This window comes from Bactrocera dorsalis, chromosome 2, assembly GCF_023373825.1.
Source record: "Bactrocera dorsalis isolate Fly_Bdor chromosome 2, ASM2337382v1, whole genome shotgun sequence".
Classification (NCBI taxonomy): Eukaryota; Metazoa; Arthropoda; class Insecta; order Diptera; family Tephritidae; genus Bactrocera; species Bactrocera dorsalis.
In genome coordinates, this window is record NC_064304.1 from 35,328,948 (window position 1) to 35,351,026 (window position 22,079).

A 22,079-nucleotide genomic window follows, 5' to 3' on the forward strand; every position below is an offset into this window, starting at 1 on the left:
TTAGCATAGCTGCAGGCGCACTACTAAAGGTATTAGTAACCCATGGCGTATGAGTAACTATGAGCGATTTCTTATAGTTGGGTATATGGTACTGAGGAAAGTCGACCATTAAGAGCAAAAGTAACCAATATAATAAAAAAAAAATTTTTAAAGACAATACTCTGTTTGCAGAGTGTGAGGAGTACGTACATTTGTAGACTTCTTAAGCAATTATTGCAAGTAAAAAAAAGAAATACTCAAAACATTTTAAACTTGCATGAAGATAAGAGCTGCAAATTTAAATTGGCTATTAAATAAAAACTCCAAACTTAGCCTAGACAACAAAGTGCTTTTATATAATGCGGTCATAAAGCCGATTTGGATGTATGGCATTCAACTGTGGGGTACGACCTGTGCAACTAATATAGACATAATACAAAGGTTCCAATCAAAAATGCTTAGATCAATCACGTGTTCACCATGGTACATGCGTAATGAGAATGTCCATAAAGACCTTGGTATTTCTATGGTAAGGAAAGAAGTAGAAGACAGCAGAATTAAATATATATAAACTCCGTGATCACCCAAACCCTTTGGAGATATGCCCCGTACTGAGGAGCAATGTATTACCAAAACAGCTCAATCATTTGCTTGAGCGTGTCTAGTTTTTAAATAGGTTTAAGATTTTATTACTTATTGTTAGGCTTTCAAAACAAAAAGCAGATTCAATAAATAAAAAAGATATTGAAACAAAAAAAAAAAAAATTTGAAGCGTAAAAACCAATTGCTCACTAAATATCTATATCTAACTTTCTGCCTGAAAATGTATTATTGCTGGGAATTCTTCTTTATTGCATTAATACAAAGAAGACCTCAGCCGAAAGTCATGGTATTTTGGTGGCAGTTTATTCTGAACATGGTCTAGCTGAGCAAATGTACCAAAATCGGTTTATATTTTAAAAGTGGAGGCTTGAAAGAGGAAGAACCTTCTGAATAGAAATTCCAAAGTTGGGAGATGAGGAACACAAATAGAGCTCGGAGCATCTCTAAGAAAATCTTTTGCTTTTTTTTATAATTTTTTAGTTTAGGCATTCAAAATATCTCTGATTTCATAACACAAATTATTTCCAAAGTTAAAGCCGTTTTAGGGTCATGGCAACTGGACCGATTTAATTTAACGTAGAAAATAAAACACGTTTTTCTCGAAACAGCTTCTTTTCGATACGGTTGCAAAATTATATCAAATCTAATCAGCCGATTAACTTAGGAATGAATGTTCTTTAAATATCGCTCTATCACATGAAGTAAAAAAATATGATAAACTGAAATTTATAATATTTAAAAAAAATGAACAAAGTTAAAAATATTACTGAAACAATCTACCGTTATTATCTTTGAGTAACCACCCTTTTATAAAAACAAATTTATTCCGTTTTGCAGCTTGCTGAGACAGCGACATTCGTACTAATCAAAAATCATTATCCTCTTTTTTCAGATAGCTACAAAGTAGAAATCATGGCGGCGAGAACATAGTCTTTTTCCATTCCACTTCGAGGGCGCATAGCTAAAAAAAAACTAAATTTTTTTAAATTAAATACAAAAGCAAGGAAATTGGGTGCATGTTAAACTGAAGCCAAGAGAGTCTGAAAGATGATTTTACATGACAGAAATACTGCTTGAACACTATAAAAACAAATCGTTTTTGCATCAAATTGTGACTGGTTATGAAAAATGATTAAATTAGGCTAACTCTAAATGCAAAAAATCATATTTGAAACCAGCGCAACCAGCCCAATCAACATCAAGGTCAAATTTCCATGGCACTAAGGTAATGTTCTCTATTTAGTGAGAGCAGAAAAACGCTCTGAATTCGTGACTAGACATGAGACAATTATTTTCCATTCTAACAGCTCTCAGCCCCATGTTTCAGGACTGGTTAAAAACTAGAGCAGCAGATAGCAATAACTAGAAAGTTCTGTCTCACCCACTTTATAGACCAGGCCCGGACCCTTCCTTTACTATTTGTCATTTGCTCTAGTCGTTGCAGAACGCCCTCGCTGAAATACAGCTCATGTCGGGAGAGGATATTGAAAAATCCACAAATTTCTAGAGAAGTGAATAATATTCTATCTTCAGATGGACTTTGCACTCTATGAAAAACCGCAAGAATAAAGATTTAACCCTATGTAGGGGTCATTTTTATCAAACGAGGATATATTGTAACAATCAATAATTACGAAAAAATATTTACAGTAACTCAGCTGTTGTAAATCACGTTTGAGAACAGTGAAAGCTCGATTATTAATCCCCAACAGGGACGTTAATATGCAGAAGGAAACATCGAACTGATCAGTATGATGCCGCTTGAAACAGTTCAGCTTATAGCTGTCACACAAATCAAGTTCTTGAAAGGAATATTGGAATATTTTGTATTTGCTTGGGCTTCTGGTTAAGCGCAATCGAATTTTCTGGTATTTTCTGAAAAAAAGCTACAAATTATTCAAAGGTCATTTTTTTTTGCCGTTAGAAATATTCAAAGTCCACCAAATATGTCACAGTTGCCAATTTCATAGTATTTTTGTGTCATTTATATTAATAATATTTACCTAGAAATAAAGAAATTAAAACTAGCCCGTCCGTTTCCAACAAAACTATTTCAAACAAGTTTAACAATTCTATCAAAAAAAATTTAAAAACCAAAAACAAAACCGGAAAAAGGATATACGCCAAAGGCAAAAAACATTGTCTTCCACCCAAAAAACAGCAACAATATTAAGAAGCTCGTACAAATGACAAAAAAGGATTGCACGCACCCAATATAAACGGTTATGCCAACTGCCGAATGCGGTAGCCGAACGTAATTGTGAACATTTGGGGCATTTGTAAAATTTCTGACGGTTGACACGCGCCTCAAAGTATGCCTCGCCTAGGACTTCATATGGCTATTCAAAAGCAAATAATCGAGCAATTCAAGTGACATTTAAAGTTGAATGGGACATTATCTGCTAGCGGAAATGTGCGCAGCGTTTAGGGCATTTAGAGGTTTCGCTTTTGTCACGATTTCATAACGATATTTGTCCTATTTTTGGTAGATGCGGCAAGCGCTTCAAGCAAAATAAAAAATTTAGCTTCTTATTTTTTTGGTTCCGCTTCTTGCTTACGGTTGCTAAGCACAAGAGAGGTGGATTTCGGGTAACGATTTTATAAAGGCAACATTTGTATTTTGCTTGAAAATTTAGACGCGTTAAGCTTTAAACTGTTTCTGGAATCTTTTGTATTATTTAAAACTGCTCTTTCGACGTATGTAGTGTTGCAAATGAATTGTTCATTTTTTGGGCTGACTCTAACAAAATTTCGATTAAAACATTGCATGATTTAGTACTTATACTAGAGACCTCATAAAAAATAACGGGCGATACAAGTACATGTACTTTTTCAATAGTCTTTTTTTGAGAGATCTTAATTTTTTTCAGTATTTGTTTGGCATTTCATCGTAGAAAGACTTTCGCCTGAACAAAGTTTCCAAATCGTTCAATTTTATTACGAAAATTCAAGTTCTGTAAAGAAAGTATTTTTTGAGACCTAACATTTATTACCGAATAGACCACGCACAGCAAGTTTGTAAAGAAAATATACAGCCGTAGCAGAGACTATACACAAAAACTGTGGAGAGTCGTTTCGGCACCGTTGGCAGCAACTGGGACTGACGTATGAAACGACTTGGCGATAATCGATTATTTGATGGCTCGTCGTTAAAGCTCGTAATCTCGGCAAAATTTGATTTCAACAAGACAGCGCCACTTCCACACGTCGCATACATCAATGGATTTATTAGGAGAACACTTCGATATGTAGATAATGTTACGTTTTGGGTCGACCGATTGCCCACCAAGATCGTGTGATTTCACACCGTTTGACCTTTCCTATGGGGTTGTGTAAAGTCTAAAGTCTATGCGAACAATCCCGCTTCGATTCAGGCCTTGGAACAAAACATCACTAGTATCATTCGCTAGTTACCAGTCAAAATGCTGGAGCCAGTCATCGAAAATTAGAGTCAACGGATTGACCTTCTTTGAAATACAAGTATATAATTTTAGCCAAATTTTTGGTTTTTCAATTTCAAATCATTCTATGTGAAAAGCGCAAGACAACTTTCGTCGGCGAAGGAAATCGGCTAAGGAAATGAGATAACCTAAACGTTATAAAGTGAATCATTAGATTACATTAATATCAGTAAATTTATTTAATAAATAAAATGCATACTCAATTCAAATACAAAAAGAGGGTTTCACTGTTTTACAAATGAATACCTACAAATCCCAAAAAGGCTTTTTTTCTCAGTCGATGGAAGAAAAATAAATCGTTCTACAAACAAACGGTGAGCAGATGAAATGAAATCTGCCCGACCTGACACATAGATGGTGCTAATAAAATTAAACACATTAATATTATAGTTAGCCGTAGCCTTCAAAAGGTGCGTGTATAAATTTGAAATCTGTCAAATCGTTATTTTGTGAATTATCTAATTTTGGGTGGCACTAAAAGCACTGCATCCAAACATTTTAGAAACTGTCTGACCTTACTTCAACTCAAAAACTTCTGAGACAAAATTTCTTCGATGTTGCACTGTATTAGTTGTATTCCACCAGCGAGCAAGGGTAGGTAAGGTATGTGTGTCGTAAGAGGCGACTAAAATCCAATATGCACTATGTCTGTTATTTGGCTTGCCTCGAAATATCAGCATTGTCCTGTCACAAGTAGTACTTAATACTCAGCTTGAACTGATATTATAGACTTTGAATGAGATTCCTTCTAATGAAAAGACATTTGAAGTTCAAGCGACATTGAAGTTTGATTGGTGTTCAACTGATAGTAACAAAAGCTATATAGAAGATTTGATTGGAGAATTATATCTGGTGCCACGGAGAGCAGCTAGCCCTTGCAGTTTGTTCCAATTTTATCATTGAGTTTGCTCCTTTGGGGAGATTCGTGGTAGCCTTGGTTTAAACTTAAAGGAAGGTAGCATAGAAAGTTCAGCACGACCGATAGAGGTTTTAAGTCGGCCTCGAACCGGACCAATGTGGAAAAAGTGTCCCTTCCACCTAAACAATCAGAACCAAATAATATTTGCAAAAAGTTTGTAACTATTATTTGGGGCGCTGATCAACGCATTTTCTTCTCTTAATCATCGCGGGGTAAGGCCGGCAGGTACTCACTTAAAAACACAACGAATATTGTATTAGTGGTATTACAGATGGACTAATTTGCCGAAATGATTGTATGAAATTGGGGAATTTACCAATGAGGACCAAAGTTCATGACTTCAGGCTCCGCTTCAATCGAAATATATGTATAAGCATTCTGATTTTGGTGTTAATTTAAAGGTATTTTTTTGCTGATTTTTATTTTATAAATTACGAAATTCATTTAAAGTCAAATTGGATTATTTCGGCTTAAGCTTATTATATAAATAAATGGTATTTAAGCAAATTAAACAATTTTCTGCTGTGACTTATTAAAGTAATGCACTTATCCACGGCGGTTATGGTTTGCTGACACACTAATCACGCACTTTTGCACCCATAATTGCACAGTACATGGCTTAGAAAATTTGCTTCCATCCACTTTCAAATCATAAATTTTTACAGTTAATAAAAAAACGGGTTTTACTGAAGCAATTTATTAGCATTTGAATATTTAATGAACACATTTGCCATGAATTTAATAAATTCCCTCGAGCTGTAAATGTAAATACGGCATTTTTTCATGTTTGCAAACAAAACACGCACATTAGCTACAAATTCACCACACCCACGTGACATTATAATTGAAATCAAAAATTAACGCAAACAAATGCTAATTAAAATCTCTTCATTAGTTGCATACATTTACAAGCGCATGAATAAAGAATGGGCAAAATTATGCTTGCTTTGCTTTACTATTGTTTTGACACTGTTGCTGTTGTTATTGTTGCTGTATGTTTAGCTAAACGTGACAATAATTTCATGCTGCCTGAATTAATTGGCAAGCGGCGGCAAAACTAACGCCGCGAACACACACACACATCCATACATATAGACATAAACGCATTAAATATGCAATCAGAGAGGGAGAGAGAGAGTGTGGGAGTGTGTGAGAGTGTTGCCACCACATGTCAAATGCCAAATTATGCACATTTTGCGGCAAAATAAATAATAAACCGAAAAGCAAAATTAAAAACGAAATAAATTGCACTTCTCTAAATCAACAATAACACACGAACATATATACATTAGGGTGGGTCAAAAAAAATTATTTTGTGGGCTTGGTATTCGCAAAAATAGGTTTCTAGACACCTTTAAGAAAGTAAATTTCTTACAAAACTATGAGCTCTCCGACTTACAATGATACATTAGGGTGGATAAAAAAAATATATTTTTTTTCGGTTTTTTATTTTGAAAAATAGGTTTCTAAACACCCTTTAAGGATTTACAATGATAAGAACAACAAAAAATTCGCCATAAAATAGTCTAAATTCAAACGTTAATATATTAAACGGGCAGGTATACGAAAGAATCGTTTTGGAACTTTTTTGAAGGGCATTCAATTTCCTGTCAAATCTATGAAGCGAAATATTTTTTAAAGTAGCTGAAAGCAAAATAGGAGTTTTGAAATGCGATAATAAGAAAAAAGTAGAAAACTACTAGGCGAAGGACCTTCCCATTACAATTAAAAGCTCATACTTGGAGAGACTTTCTTAGTAGCCAACACTACATCACTACACCACAAGCTATGTTTGAAAGTAACAGGCGGAAAAATTTATAAAATTATTATTTTTTTTCTACCCACCCTAATATGCACGCATATATATAAAAATATATGTATGTGTATTAGCTTCCATATATTTTTATATACATATGTACATATACCTCTATAAAGCGCAAACAAAATGATGTGTGAGCAATTAGCAGGGTGCGAGGGGAGAGTGACAGACTAAAATTGCGGTCGCAGTTTATTGTTTGGCGCCCTCTGGGACCCTGCTGCACACCGACGTTGGCGGTCGGTTTTGTAGTTCGCTGGTTGATTACCAGCTGTTTTGACGTCCCATGGCGCTAAGCGGGGAATGGCAGCAGGCGCCTGCGCCACCATTGGCTGGTGATGCCAATTAAAATCACTTGTCAAAATGTTTACAAAATCGTCTGAGCCCAACCGCGACATGCCAGACACACACACACATAAAAACCGGTAAACACAAGCACACACATATTTGCAATACATATGTATAAACTATGTACGTATTCCTCAGTGAGTACACATTAGCATGCACTCATACATTTACAAAGTTTGTGCATTAAACGAATTTGCATGTCCGCTGAGCCCTTCGGTCCCACACGTGCACAGCCAAACACACACACACACAATTACACATAGAAACACAAACAGACAAGCGCTTACACACACTCGCGCACTCACTCAATTAGTGGCACTTCGGAGCACTCAGCGCTCTCCACTCAATGGGACAGCAGGCGGCGGCGGCAGCTCATTTCATATTGCGCATAATCAAGCGTAAAATTTTCAAATGTTATTTTGTCAATTAAAAATGACGGACCCGTGAAGCTTCAAAAAAGGCACCGAACATTTGCATATTCTCTGCTGCATGTGCGTGAGTGTGCGGACGACTTGTGCGGCGGTGTTTTGCTGCCACAAGAAGGCAACAAGCATCTTCTGCGCTGTGGAGTCTGGCGGTGTTTTGATGGATGTGTTTCTGGTGTTGTCGGGGCGAGACAAGTGAATGTGGCATAAATTGTCTGCGGCAAGAGATTACTGTGTACATTTAGATATAATTTTGGGTTGAAAGGAGTTATATATTCTCGACCTATAAATAACCTCATTGGGAATTATGAAAATTTTTATTATTTTTTCTTGTGCAGATTCTGACAATATGAATAACAGTAGTCGGAGTGAAGACAGTAGATAATACAGATAGTCTATATTTCATAGTAATTCAGAATAGTAGATCATATATGCAGAGTATTCAGTTTCCTCAATCATAGCATTAAAGAAAGTCTAAATTCAAATTGTTATTGTTGCTAAGTGAACTAGAACTGAACTGGTACTGATATAAAGAAAGCATTTTCTCCTTTGTTTGTTTTACTTTGAGATGTTTCCTAGCAATATAGTATTTCTTAGGGATTCAGCTGTCCAGTCAACTGAAAAAGAAAACACATCATATACACACATTTAAATAAGTTCAAAAAATTTGAAAATCTTAGAAATTCATCTCCAAAGTACCCTATCCATACTTATTACAATAGGTTCTTTAGTAAGTGCCTTGCCAGATAATTTTTAATCTGAGCTGTCTATATATAACACGCAAATCAATGTTCACTCATCAACAAACAAATAACCTCAGATGGAGAGTATCGAAGAATTTATAGTCTCTATGGAAGTGAGTGTGATTGGGCACCTTAATATGATATATGGTTTCGGCAGTCTTTGGCAGCTTAGTATATGAGCATTTGTGAGGAACGAATTTATATTCTCAGTATTCTCAGTTTTGTTGTTAATAATACCCTTCAGACTGCCTCGTATGCAGAAAAACATATAATTCCTTCTGGTGCAGAAAAACATATAATTTCTTCTGGTTGTACGGAAGCATTATTAATCAACACTCTTTCAAGCTGAGAAAGAGCCAATATTGTCGTCAAAGATGAGCGAGAAAAATTACGAGCTTCGCGACTTCATGATTTTGAGAGTTGTCTACTTCGCTAGAATATTTTTTATAGGACTCCGCCAGCTCAATATATAATAGCATACTTATGAACCGCACACCAGTTTCTAATTAGGGGTATAGGCGGCCAGGAAAGGTTGGTTATGCTGGAAAAAGTATTGCATTATGTGCCGAGAGAAAGTTGAATAGCATCTTTATAGACCACATTATTAATTGTTATCAATTTTTTTCTAATGTCGCCAAAAAAGTAGCCATTGGACGTACTTCCTCCTGCATTTGATATGAGAGAAAATATGTATAGGAAAGGGTGATATATTTCAAGGTTATCTACTTAAAAATAAAACACACCGAAATCACAAATTTAATAGAAAATTTGTATTACCACTCAAAAGAACATTTTTTGGCATTTATTTTTTGAAGATTATCTCTTTCAAATGTTGGCTGCGGCTACGTCTCAGGCATTTTGACTGATAACTGGCGAATGATTGTCCGCATAGACTTTAGCCTTTACATACCCATACAGGAAAGAATTTATGTGGCCAATCGACTGGCTCAAAACGTGAAATTATCTGCTCACAGAGGTGTTCTCTCAATAAATTCATAGACTGATGCGATGTGTGGCAGCTGGCACCATCTTGTTGAAACCAAAAGTCGCCGAGATTCCTTCAATTGCCTTCAATTTCAGTCTTCAAAAAGTCTGTTATCATGACGCGATAACGGTCACCATTGATGACTACGTTCTTACTAGTTTTACTTTTAAAGTAATATGCACCGATTATTTTACCGATCTACAAACCACACCAAACCATTGTTTTTTTCTGGATGAAATGGCAGCTCTTGAATCTCTTTAGGTTGCCTTTCGTCCCAAATGCAGCAAGTTTCCTTGCTTTCAAAATAAGGAAAATTTCTTTTCGTGGAGTAACCGCATAAGTCAAGTTAAGACTGAGTTCAGCTGAGAATACCGCCACTCATCTCGAATGCAGCACTTCAGAAACCAATTTAACTACTATTATAATAGACCTTTAACACAATCAGCAAATATAGATTGATATGGAATAATTTTATACACAAAACCAAAAACTTGCTGCTAAAGAGATGGCGGTAGATCTGCAAGAAACCAAGTAAGTAAAGTTTTTATTGCTAAAGAAAACATAAATATTGCCTTCTGATACGCTTAACTAGTAATAAATTGCCGGTCACTGCGCCACTTCCTCAAATAATTGTCGGCAACTAATAATATAGTTCGTTATTTCATTGATATTTGAATTATATGTCATTAAAATTGGGTTGGTCGTATTTATTTGTTATTATTACAGCCAGCCAATACTTTGTCTACACAATATTTCCTAATGATTAAGTGTTTGGAAGAAGTCTTAGCAAAGCTTTCATTAAAGCATGTATATAAGCAATTTGCTGGCGATTAAAACGTGCTTTGGCATTGATCATTAAATATATATATATATATATATGCAAATATATATAAATATATGTATGTATATATTGTTCCATACACATAACTAACGCACAACATTAATTAAAACCGCAAATAATAAAAGCAAAAATGTAAATATGAAATGAAATTGAAATAGAATCAAGAAAAGCGCTGAATGAAAGGCAAATATGTCAGGATATAAAATCTCCGGCAGTCATTGACATTTCACGAGCATCAGCAGACTTTTTCTGCTTACAAAAGTATGTCTGAAAATTTATGGCAATTTTTGTCTGCGTCTAAATTTAGCTTCAATCGAAATGCAGAAAAACAACAAAAACGAAATGCTTTTATTCGTTTGCCATTTATATTCGATGCCTAAAATTAGAAATTTGTGTACATAAGAAATTTAGAGGCTTTTTTGGCACTTGTCTTTATTTATTTTTACACGAAACTGAAAAAGCATTTGAAAGTGTTAAAAGAGATTTATTAATTTCGATATAAATAGACGGATGTTAACAAAGGTGCTTTTTCGGTGTGAGTTGTTGTGCTTTTTCGCTTATAATATGAATTCGCAAATGCTTTCTACTTAATGTTTCAAGCAAGCGCTCGTTTAAGAGCACCATTTAATGGTAAAATGCAAAATTATAAATTCATTTAATAATGTTCTTGTGTATGCTGCAAATTACTAATTGTCCATTCTATTTGCCACACATTGGATTTGTTCATATTTAATGGCAATTTTCGCTTTACTTCATGCCTTGCTGCACTGTCTGTCTGTGCTTCGTGTTAGCTGAAACGAATTAATGGCCTCTAAGTAGAAAACTCATATTTGTCAAGCAATAAAAGCAAAAATGAGCTAATTTGTGGAAAATAACAAATTAGACATGAACTCGTTGGTAATGGCTACGTATTTGAAGTGTGAAATTAATTCAAATTTGGCTTATACAAATGAAAATCTCTCAACCTTGAAATGTGAAATAATTCTAAGAGACTTCCACTCATAATTTTGAAAAAATTATATTTAATATACAAGAATCTTATCTTCGAGGTGAAGCAGATCTAACCCTAGAATTTATATGTATGCCGTTATATGCAGCAAGTGGTACGCTCAATACCCTTTCAGTGATTACTACTACCATTTTATGCCGCCATTATTCCTTGATCATGAACGAATAGGCCATCAGAGATGTACCGCGACTAACATTTGGAAAATATAATCTTCAAAAAGTAAATGCCAAAGTATGTTCTTTCGAATGAAAATAAGCATTCGCAATTAAATTTGAAGTTTCGATGGTTTTTCCTAAAAAATTAGGGAACGCCAAAATTGATCACACTTTAGTAGGAAATAGCTAAAATTTATTCAGAAATTTCAGGGCAAGTATGTAATCTGTCAGGTTGCTTTCGGGGAAATCAAGCAACCGCTCTTTTTAATCAGCATCATTTTCTCTAGAACAATTTCATCATTTCGCCGAACGCAAACATGGAAATTGATTAAATGCTAGAATATTTAATATAAATATATGTATACTACCTAAATGCCACTTAATACATATCTTCCACAGGAAATAATTGAAAAGCCGATTGAAAAATTCACTTCCAATTCTAGATAAATAGCATAATTTACCTTTCAGCTAATCTAATAACAGTTCAACCAAAGATATTTGGAACCAACGCAGGCTTAGTCAGTAAATATCTTACCTATTCAGAAATAAAACCTAAGAAAATCAGTTAAAGAAAAACTAATACCTTATTGATATCTACTTGGAACAGCACCTAGTCAGACAAAAAATGTTAGATCCCATTCAATGCCCACAGACTTGTTCTATAAGCAACTAGCAGCGAATTCAGATTTTAGACTGACGAAATCTTCTCTAATAGACATATTTAATAAGGCGCATTCAAAGATATTTTTTTCGGAATCCTTTAGAATTTAATTTTAATTCGGTACCTAACATTGACTAGAGGTGGTTTTGTAGCAAAATTAGATACACGATTTTTTCCAACTACCAAACCACTGCAATGTCTTCCAAGCGGATAAAAAAGGAATTAAAGAAAACCTTATTGTTCTGACAAAGTGTATGATGTATATAAAAGTATATGCATATAGTCAACCTATGAATATATGAAATAACTAAAGCCTAATTGATGATAGTGAACAAATGCCTTGATCTACTAGTGGATCTGATAACTTGTTCTGCTATAAATCTGCAATGGCTTCCAGAACATAGTAATATTCCTGGTAACTGTGAAGCAAATAAACTAGCACCACCCAACAATTTGAATCCGAAAATTGAAATATTCATATGCCTCGGCTACTTGCGGATATTCAATAGACAAATATGCTATAATAATAACTGAGTCTTCAAAAGGAACGACATAAAAAGTCTAGTAGGTAACAGGTCACCGTAGAGCAATAATACCACAAGCTGTTAAGAGTTGGTAGAACAAGATACTAACATCTTCTAGGCAAACGCAGACTTTGTATAGGAAATATAGGAAAATAATCGCTACAATAGGTTTCTTAACGATGCCTCGGAAGTTGCACATATACAACTTTTTATGTTGACAAACCGCATCAAGAGCACAGAGTGGTTCAGAGAGGACATAATAGGGTGAACAGTTTTTAGTACCAGTGGTTTCACAATAGGGCTCCTAAACTCATGATCTAGATCAGATATCCACACTACTTACCGGCCTACATATCTTCTGTTAATTTAACATTATTTTTTCATAACGAAAATTTCTGTTAAAATACAAACTTAATAAACTGTCAAGGGTGGTCCTGTGGAGCATCAATCTATCACCAAACCAAGCAGCACCCTAATGGTGCCAAATTAAATTTCGGAATTGAAAAGCTTTATCGTGAATCACATAAGAATTAAAATAATATTTATACTATGCAAACGTTGACCCCAAATATTTTTTTCCCTAAAAAAACATGTAAATATTTTCTTATCAGTAATTTGGGCTGCTTGCGCTCAAGATTTTATTTGCTTATTTACATTTATGAATGGAAATGAGTATAAATATCAATATCAATATGCCGAACGCAAACACATCATTTTAAGAAAAACGGAAAGATAGAAACTTAAAATTTGGCCACTTAGTTGTTTGAAGTTAGAAAAAAATGGTGGAGAGCATGTTTCGCAGGCACACACGCCTAAATAAACGTTTTAGAAGATAATCATGTGTGTTTTGAAATAAAATGTAAGCAATCTTATGCCGACCAGCAGCCCAAAAACAAACCACTGCAAAGATAATGTTGCCTTGAGGGCTGCCAGGAATGCAGACATTTAACATTAAAAATATAAAAAACCAAACCGGCCGAGAGTCATGCAAACGAAAATAGTGAATAAAAGCGAACAAACAAAATCGATGAAGTGAAAAGAGATCTGTATGTGAGTAAATGAACCACAAAATCGAGACTTTTCGGTTTAAAATAACTGTGAAAATCGTGAGTGAATGAAAAGCGGACAAATGCAGCTGATTTACTTGAAGTTATGTAAAGCTTGTGAAAGCTTCGTGAAATCAAAAGCTCAAACATGATATGAAAGCCTTTTAAACTAAGCAACTTTTCTATAAGAAAGAATTGTGTTTATTATCTCTATATTAAAGAGATTTTGAAAGCAACAAAGCAGCAAACAATTTGTGATCTAAATAGAATAAAAATTTTTAAAATAATTTTATAATTTATTTAAATAAAGTACACTGCAGAGCTACTTTGTGACTTAAAAAATGTTTGTTAAAATTCACTAAAGATTTCTGCTTTGATTCTTTTTTTTATCAAAATTGTGTAATCTTTCTACATCTATCTTCATAAAGGGTTAATTAATAGCCCATAAAGGGTAACTAACTTCAAGAGAATAAAGAATTAAGTGAAATGCAAAATAAAGCAAAGGGTAAAATCTCAACATCTAAATATGTCCGTTTCCGTCTTCGTCTCTTTTTTTCTTCTTTTAATAATTTACGGTTACTTTTGTGTACTTATTTATCCTTTCTATCTTCTTAATATCACCCACATAAAATACCGTAATATTTTCATGAAAACACTCACACACATACATATATAATAGATACTTTATTCCCATTTGACTTTCACTTTGTCGGCAGTTTTGTGAGCATCAGCTAAGCTATTTTATGGTCATCATGTGACCGTATTAATTTATTGATTTTTATCCCCCCCTTCTGCGTAAAATACTGTACCACAATGCCAGGGTCATTGCCTGTGAGTGGCATGAATTTTATTGGTGAGGGGGAGCAACTATAGCTCTTTATGTTGTCAAATTAGACTTTTTAATGGAAAAAATAATTTCTGATTCTCATTTGTTTGATTTGAAAAGTGTTTAAAATATAGCATCCTAGACTAAAACTTCGAGAGCATTTTTTTTTTTTTTTTTTTGAAAATCTTAAAACTTGAGGGACCTCACGATGGTCGCGCAGTTTAATTGCTCTCAAAATGAGTCATATCGTCTACGCACTCTTTCCAACCCACGAAAAAAAGGCCAGTGATCCAGAAAAGACTCTAACACCGCCGCAAATCTCCCAGTTTACTCTAGAAGAGCTATAACTAGCCACTGGCAAGCTCAAGGCCAACAAACCACCCGGCCCGGACGGGATCCCTCCAGGAATCCTGAAAATAGTCATTGCAGAGCAACCGTCTGTACTATTGAATATGTACAAGTCATCCAATATTCTTTGAACCCTAAAAAAAATCAACAGCTGGTACTAATCAATAAGGGAAAAGGAGTTCCATACATGTCATCAGCATAACGTCCACTATACATGCTTGACACAGTGGGAAAGCTTTGCGAAAGGCTACATAAACCCAGACTCGAAGCGGCAATCAACGAAGCTGACGCTCTCCCCTAGACAACATGGCTTTAGACCCGGCAGATTAGCTCTAGGAGCTATAAAATGTGCCATTGAAAGCGTAGAAGCCGCACAGCGCAGATGGCATAAATACAAAAAAATAGTATTATTTGCGACTTTTGATGTCCGAAACGCCTTCAACTGTGCTAGATGGGTATATATGATCGACGCTTTAAAATCCCCGACTACTTCAGAGCTGTGATGAGTAGTAACACATTTAGTAACAGAAAATTGCCGTTTAAACTACAGAGTGATCACGTCATGAGCAGCACAAGGATCCATTCTAGGCCCAATCTTGTGGAACAACTGCTACGATGCTATACAAAAACTAGAAATTCCAGACGAATCGTACTTAACTGACTATGCCGCTAACATTGCAGCAGTAATTACAGTACGATACACAGAAGAAGCGCGAAGAAAGCTTAATCAGGTCATGATACGCACGCAAGCATGGCTCCACTCATATAACCTCTAGCTTGCCACGGAAAAACAGAGCTACTACTGCTAACAAATAAACACATACCTCTAGAAATAAGTATGCAAACGACTACGGATATTCTTAGAACACAAAAAGCAGTAAACTATTTAGGCGTAAGAGTGAATCCTAGACTGACTTTCTGGGTACAAATCTGGGTGTAAATCTCTCAATGAGAAAATTGGAAATCCACTTTGAAGTAATGAAAATGTGGTGGTTCCTTGCAGGGGGGAGAGGAGGGCTTTTTAGTGACCTGATGCACTGACGATGCGGAAGGAAATTTCCATCCCCTTACCCGCAAAAAATAAATAAACTCTCGCTAAGTCTTAGTTGGTACGTACAACCGTCAGGCGAACGAAACTATTAACTCTGGTTATGGTTATAAATAACCAAACACTTTTTTCAGTTTCACCACCAAAAAAAAGGAATCACCTTCTCAACTATACCTTTAAAATCGCAGATTTCTCTTCAAATATCCAGTTTCCTTTAATAATAAAAACATTTGAATTTTTTCTTATTTTTACATTTTCTTCAATTTCCAAACAAAATATTTCGCTCAATGTTGGTCTGCTCGATTTATATTTAAGTAAGTTGTGCTCACAAATATTATAAATAAACAGTAAATGTGCTTAATGGCCAGTCTTTTTATTACTTGTGTATTGGGCATGCAGTCTTGCGGCGATTTTGGTCCTTAGTCCATTTTTATCACGCACACACGCACAAATATTTTAGCATACAACACAAGACAAAAGTGAACAAAAGCGTTGTTTGAATTATGCTCACATTTATTTTAGTTATAAAAATATTATTTTTAACTTTTCATATGATTTTAGTTTCGTCATGTGATGTGACTCTGAATGTTTAAGCTAAATATTTTAATATTTTCGTTTAAATTGCGATTTTCTTAAAATGTGGTTTTGAAAGCTGACAGGGAAAAAGTTAAGAGTTTTTAAAATTTTAAAATGTTAAGATTTGAAAAATAATTTTTGTGGTTATTTAGCATTAACGTTGGGTCAAAAAGTTTTTGAATCTAGCGCCCCCTGGTGGCGCCATCTATATCTCGACTGATACGTTAGAGTCGGTTATCTTTGCCGATTGTCCAGTGAGAATTTCATAACCTTTCATCTATTGGAAGTGAAGATATTGAGTTTTAAGTGTCAGTATATTTGTGTTATCAGTGCGAAAAAGAGCTTCGAACAAAGAGCGAACATGAAATTTTGTTTATTTACCAAAACGTTTCAATTGATGAATCAAGTTTATGGCGTTGATTGCCTATCCCGTAGCAGAGTGCACGAGCGAATACAACGTTTTCAAAGTGGTCATGAGGACATAAATGACGATCAACATGTGGGCCAATCAAAATCCGTGACCACCGGAAATTCCATCAAAATTGTGCGTAATTTCATCAAAAATCAGCCGAAATCATTATTGAAATTCATGGAAATGGAATTGAACATCTTCAAAACATCGATTTATTGCATTTTGGCCAAACATTTGGGCTTACGAAAGGGGTGTGCACGGTTTGTTCCGCACAAATTGACTGACGACCAAAAATTACACAGAATCTAACATTCGAAGGACGATTATTTGACCAAAAATCACATTTTAACCATTAATCCCTCCCCGTATTCACCTGACATGGCACCGTGCGACTTCTTCCTTTTCAGAAAAATGCCATTCAAAAGGCTTGCATTCAAAAGGCTTGCACCGGCATACTGGTGGTCATACAGGCCAACGAACTAAAACACTTGTTCGACATGCTTTTGTACCAAGCCAAAAGCTGTATTGAAGCAGAAGGAGACTATTTTGAATAAAATAAATTGATTTTGCCGAAATAATCATTTGTTCTGTTTTTTTTAGTCCTGTTTACTTTGCAACACACCTTGCAAAACAAAAAAAAAATACACAGTCCTAGGGGTGGTACAAAGCCTTCAAAGACGGTCGACGGTCTGGACAAACTTCGATCTCTTCAACTGATGAAAATATTAAAAAAGTGAGGGAAAATCGGCATGTAAGTGTTAGAGAAATGGCAAGAGAGCTCAATTTGAATGATTTGGGGGATATTTTAGGTATGAAACGGGTACTTTTTAGGAAAAGGTAACTTCTCAAAAGGCCTTGGCAAAGTGATAAAAGTTTTGAGGACTTTTAAATACTAAAATTCTATAATTATATAATACAACTCTTTCCAAAATATTCGCGAAAATTTTGAGTATTTTTCGCACTAAAGCGAGTCTTGGAGATTACAGCACATACTATAAGAAAATCTGTTATGCACAAGTCACCTTTCAGTCTACGAATATAAAATATTTTATAACCCAAATATATGTTTGTAGTCACAGCAAGCAACTGACCTAGTTAAGGAAGCGACAACAGTCACATAAATAATTGCTGGCAATCGCACATTGTATCCGCAAGACTCAACATAAAACAATCAGAAATTTAAAACAAATTGCCACATATTGAACTTTATGAACTGCAAGGTTATAAAATAATATTTCCCTGATACAGTGTGACCACCCACGCCGCAGCGAATGGGCTACACAATCAACGCCTTCAGCAACTGATGCGCCCAAAGAAGACAATTAAGTTCGTTATCTCTGTCAACGTAAATCATTTGCGCCAATTTCCGAGCAACTCCAATTAAATGCGACACACAAAGGCCGTCACAGTCGATGCAGACACCGATTTACACCGTGCCACACGCACAAACGACGACAGGGAGTCGAGCAGACAACCAGCAATTGCAGGTTTCCAATTGCCAAGCAAATAGCCGAATGAACGAGCGCACGAATAAACGAACTACGCGTCTTCCCTGGAGCAAAAGTGGCATTTAATTGCAAAGCCATCACGCACACAGCGACAGAAACACGCGCTTAAATAGTCCCTGTGCACATATACTGAACTGCAGTTGTGCTTGCTAAGACTTTTCGGCGCACAAATGTGGCGTCGCTAAGTAAATTTGTATGTAAATATACATATATATGCTATATACAGTTATGTAGGCGCACTGCGCCAATTCAGGGCACTTACCGCACATTTCGGCAACGGTCCCTCCGGCATTTTCACCTTCCAACCCAGCAACGGCGGTATGCAAATCAATGCCGACATTATCCACACGGAGGCAATCATGATTGCCGCACGCGCCGGCGTACGCGACTTGAGATAGTCCACCGCCTTCGTGATGCTCCAATACCGATCCAACGATATCAGACACAAATTCATTATGGACGCCGTACATAACAGCACATCCATGGCGGAGTGTATGTCACACCACCAACTGCCGAATATCCAATAGCCCATCAGTTCGTTCGCCAGCGAGAAGGGCATTATGATCAGGCCGAGAAAGAAGTCCGCCACCGCCAGCGAGGCAATAAACCAATTCTGTATGTTCTTTAGCGATTTCTCTGTCATAATGGCAATGATGACCAGCATATTGCCCACCACGATGATAATCATCAATATGGTCACGATTACCGAAGCGATGACGATTTGCGGCAACGTATAACCGCTCGGATAGCGACCGTCCCATTGCACTTCCGTCAGGTTCGAGGACAAATTCGCCGATGACATGCCACCACCAACCGTCAACGTTTGATTGCTATAATTGCCCGCGCTGCCACTATAACTCATACTACCGTTATAGAAGTTGCTATTCAAGAAATAGTAACTGTCGTTGACATAATTATTCGGACTCAGCGTAGTGATGGCGCCCTGTAAGGTGCTCTCGAGCAAATTTCCCAGCCCATATTGATTGGCCACGCCGCCTGCCGCACCGCCATCAGCACCAACATCGACGGTTAGTAGTGGCGGGTTGAGTAGTGTTGTTGTATTGCTGAGGGCGGTCGGTGCACTGGCTGCGCTGCTGCTGCTGCTGTTGCTGGCGTAGAAAATGTTGCCGTTACTGCTGTGTGGTGGGGCGGACAGATGTGTGTAGTGCTTGCGCCCGACGGCACCGCCGCCGCCGGACCAGCCTCCCGCCGACGAGGCAGGCGTTGCAGTCACATCGGTGGGACTTGTTGTTGATGAGAATATGGCGAGGAAGTCATTTGTATTGATATTGCCCGTATTGATGTTGCCGTTGATATCCGCATCTAATTGGCTATAATCCATTTTGTTCCGTTATTGCCGTTACTTTTCGAGTATGCTGTTGAAGTTGTAGTTTTGTTGCTGTCTGCCTGCTATTAGCGCTGCTGCGGCTCCGTGTAAAGCGTGTTGCTTGTGTTGTTAGTGCTAGCGGTGGTTGTTGTTGTTGGTGGTGTTGTATTAATGCGTAGGCTTTTATTATTATTTTGCTATTACTTTTATTATTACTACTGGCAATAATTTATTTATTACTCCAGAAGATTACTTCGCAGACGGGGCGTGTTTCACTTAGGCGTTGCAAGTGTGGCCAGTGTGTGTTTGTATTTCGCGTTGTTGTGTCATTAATATTATTTGCCTCGCTGATGCTTTGTTGGGTGCCTGACGCTGTTGAGCTGGGGTTATCTCCGCATTTAAGGACTTTTTTGGCAACTCAAGCGTAGCGCACACACACGCTGGATATTCACTCAAACGAAGTAGAATTTTTTTATTATTTGCTTTGCTTAATTATTTACTAATTGATTATTTTATATTTAATTTTAACTAATTACTATAAATTTTTAATTTTCACTTGCTCACTTTTTGTGTATTTTTTTTTTAATTTTCTGCTTTTAAATCATTTATTTGTAATTACCTTTCAACAATTATATGTTTCGCACTGTATTTAATTAAACGCTTGGATTGCTGCTTTGCTGAACTTAATTGTGTGGAAGTCATTTTCAAATAATTATTTTCTTATTTATTTTACACTATGCAACCTTTTTTTATTTTATCTGGTAGATAAATTTTCAGCCGAAACTTATTGTTGAATCTGAAAATAAAAAAATGGAAATGAAACTGGCTTGAAAAAAAAATAATAATTAATAAATATTTATACAAATAAAAAATATGCATTCTGTCCAATATTATACTTTTTTCTTAAAAATAATATGCTTATATATACAAAACAAAAAAAATATTTAAATTCTTTATAAACATGAAGAACTCAATTTATACGTTTATATACTTGTACATATATAAATACATAATTACTCTAAATTTCATTAAAAAAATTTTCCACACCTTTTTTGTTATGGTGAAAAAATGGATAAAAGGTAACTTCACGCGTTGAGAGAATATTGCCTTTTGAAGGGAAGAGTATAGTTAATAAAAAAAACAGACTCGATGACGAGTTTCCGAAGACATCAACATACTACCTACATACATAGAAAAATATTCAAAACTCGGCCTTTATAACGTCATTTCATGAAGTCCCTCGGAAAAAATGGTGCTTTCTTATTGACAGCAAAACTCCTCACAGACTCGTCAAAACAAAACAAAAAACAATTGTTTTTACTGAGACCATAAACTAGCTATTGGACGGAGCGACCAAAAAAGGTGAAAATTGTATTATTCTAAATATCTTTGCAAAATTAAAATATGATCGGTTGAGTAGTCCGCAAGAAACCCTGACAAAGGACTTTGAAAAAGAAAAAACAGTTTATAGAAATCGGACGTCTTAGCATATATGTATCTTCCATACGAACCAAACGATACAAATTTTTGATTCGACAAAACAGATCTTACTATCTTTGTCTACCTTCAGAGAAGTGACCATTCATGGATAGCTGGACCTCGCGGCTGCTTAGTCAACGCTGGGCCAGATTTGGTACCTGCGCGGTCGCAAAAGCCCTCAGTAAGGCCCAGCCTCTCATTAGTGATGGGGCTCTTGACGGGCCACTGCCCTATTGGTATACATGCTTTAAGACTGGGAATTCTATCGTACGCCGCATGCAGAAGTTGCTTGGAAGAAGATGCGGTAGAAACTAACCAGCACTTCCTCTTGCCTGTCCCGCTTTTGGGAGATCAAGACTTAGACATCTAGGGGCACATACCTTCAGACATCCCACCGAACTGGCGGGCGTAGAAATTCAACGCCTTTGCAAATTTTGTATTGACCACTAAGCGTTTTGCCGATCTTTAAGTCCAAACACGGGAGTTCTATTTTGAATGGCTTCGCAAAGGACTACATCTAGTCCACGTGCGATCTTTGATCAGCCATCTAACCTAACCTATCTTTCGACAAATTGTTCAGATCGAAAAAGTATAACTACCACACAAACAAACTGATCTAAACCAAGTGCTTGTATATGTTAGTTCTCTATTTTTGTATTTCACGAGATATATTGACGAAGTCAGGCCTGGATTATTGTTCAAAAGTTGCAAAAATCGCCAAACAAATTATTCAGATCAGACTATAACATACTACATGTATGAGAAGTAATTGTGAAGCATTTCACTCAACCAAAAATTACTCTGACTACTGTCTTTTATATCTTTAAAAAAATTTGGTATTTTTATTTTTATTTACATTGTAACTAAAAAGCATCCGGAAATTGTGTTTAAATTCCCCGAATAAATGATGTTTAAAAAATGTATTTTGCTAAGTTAGTAGTCTGACTGAATGTTGGAAAAGGCTTACGGTAATTCAGTTTTATCAAAAACACAAGGCTACAAAGGCGATCGAGAGAACGTTGAAGACATGCCTCGTTCTA

The 22,079-nt window shown here is 36.0% G+C and overlaps 1 protein-coding gene across 1 annotated transcript in view; it reads right to left on the reverse strand.

Moving 5' to 3' along the window:
• Positions 1–22,079, reverse strand: part of LOC105226371 (alpha-2B adrenergic receptor) — a 217,067-nt gene that overhangs the window by 190,126 nt on the left and 4,862 nt on the right. Inside the window, exon 3 of the mRNA XM_049450583.1 lies at positions 18,496–20,356. Within this exon, the coding sequence (XP_049306540.1) occupies positions 18,496–19,575 (1,080 nt within the window). The 5' untranslated portion in view covers positions 19,576–20,356. The remainder of the gene's footprint in view (positions 1–18,495; positions 20,357–22,079) is intronic.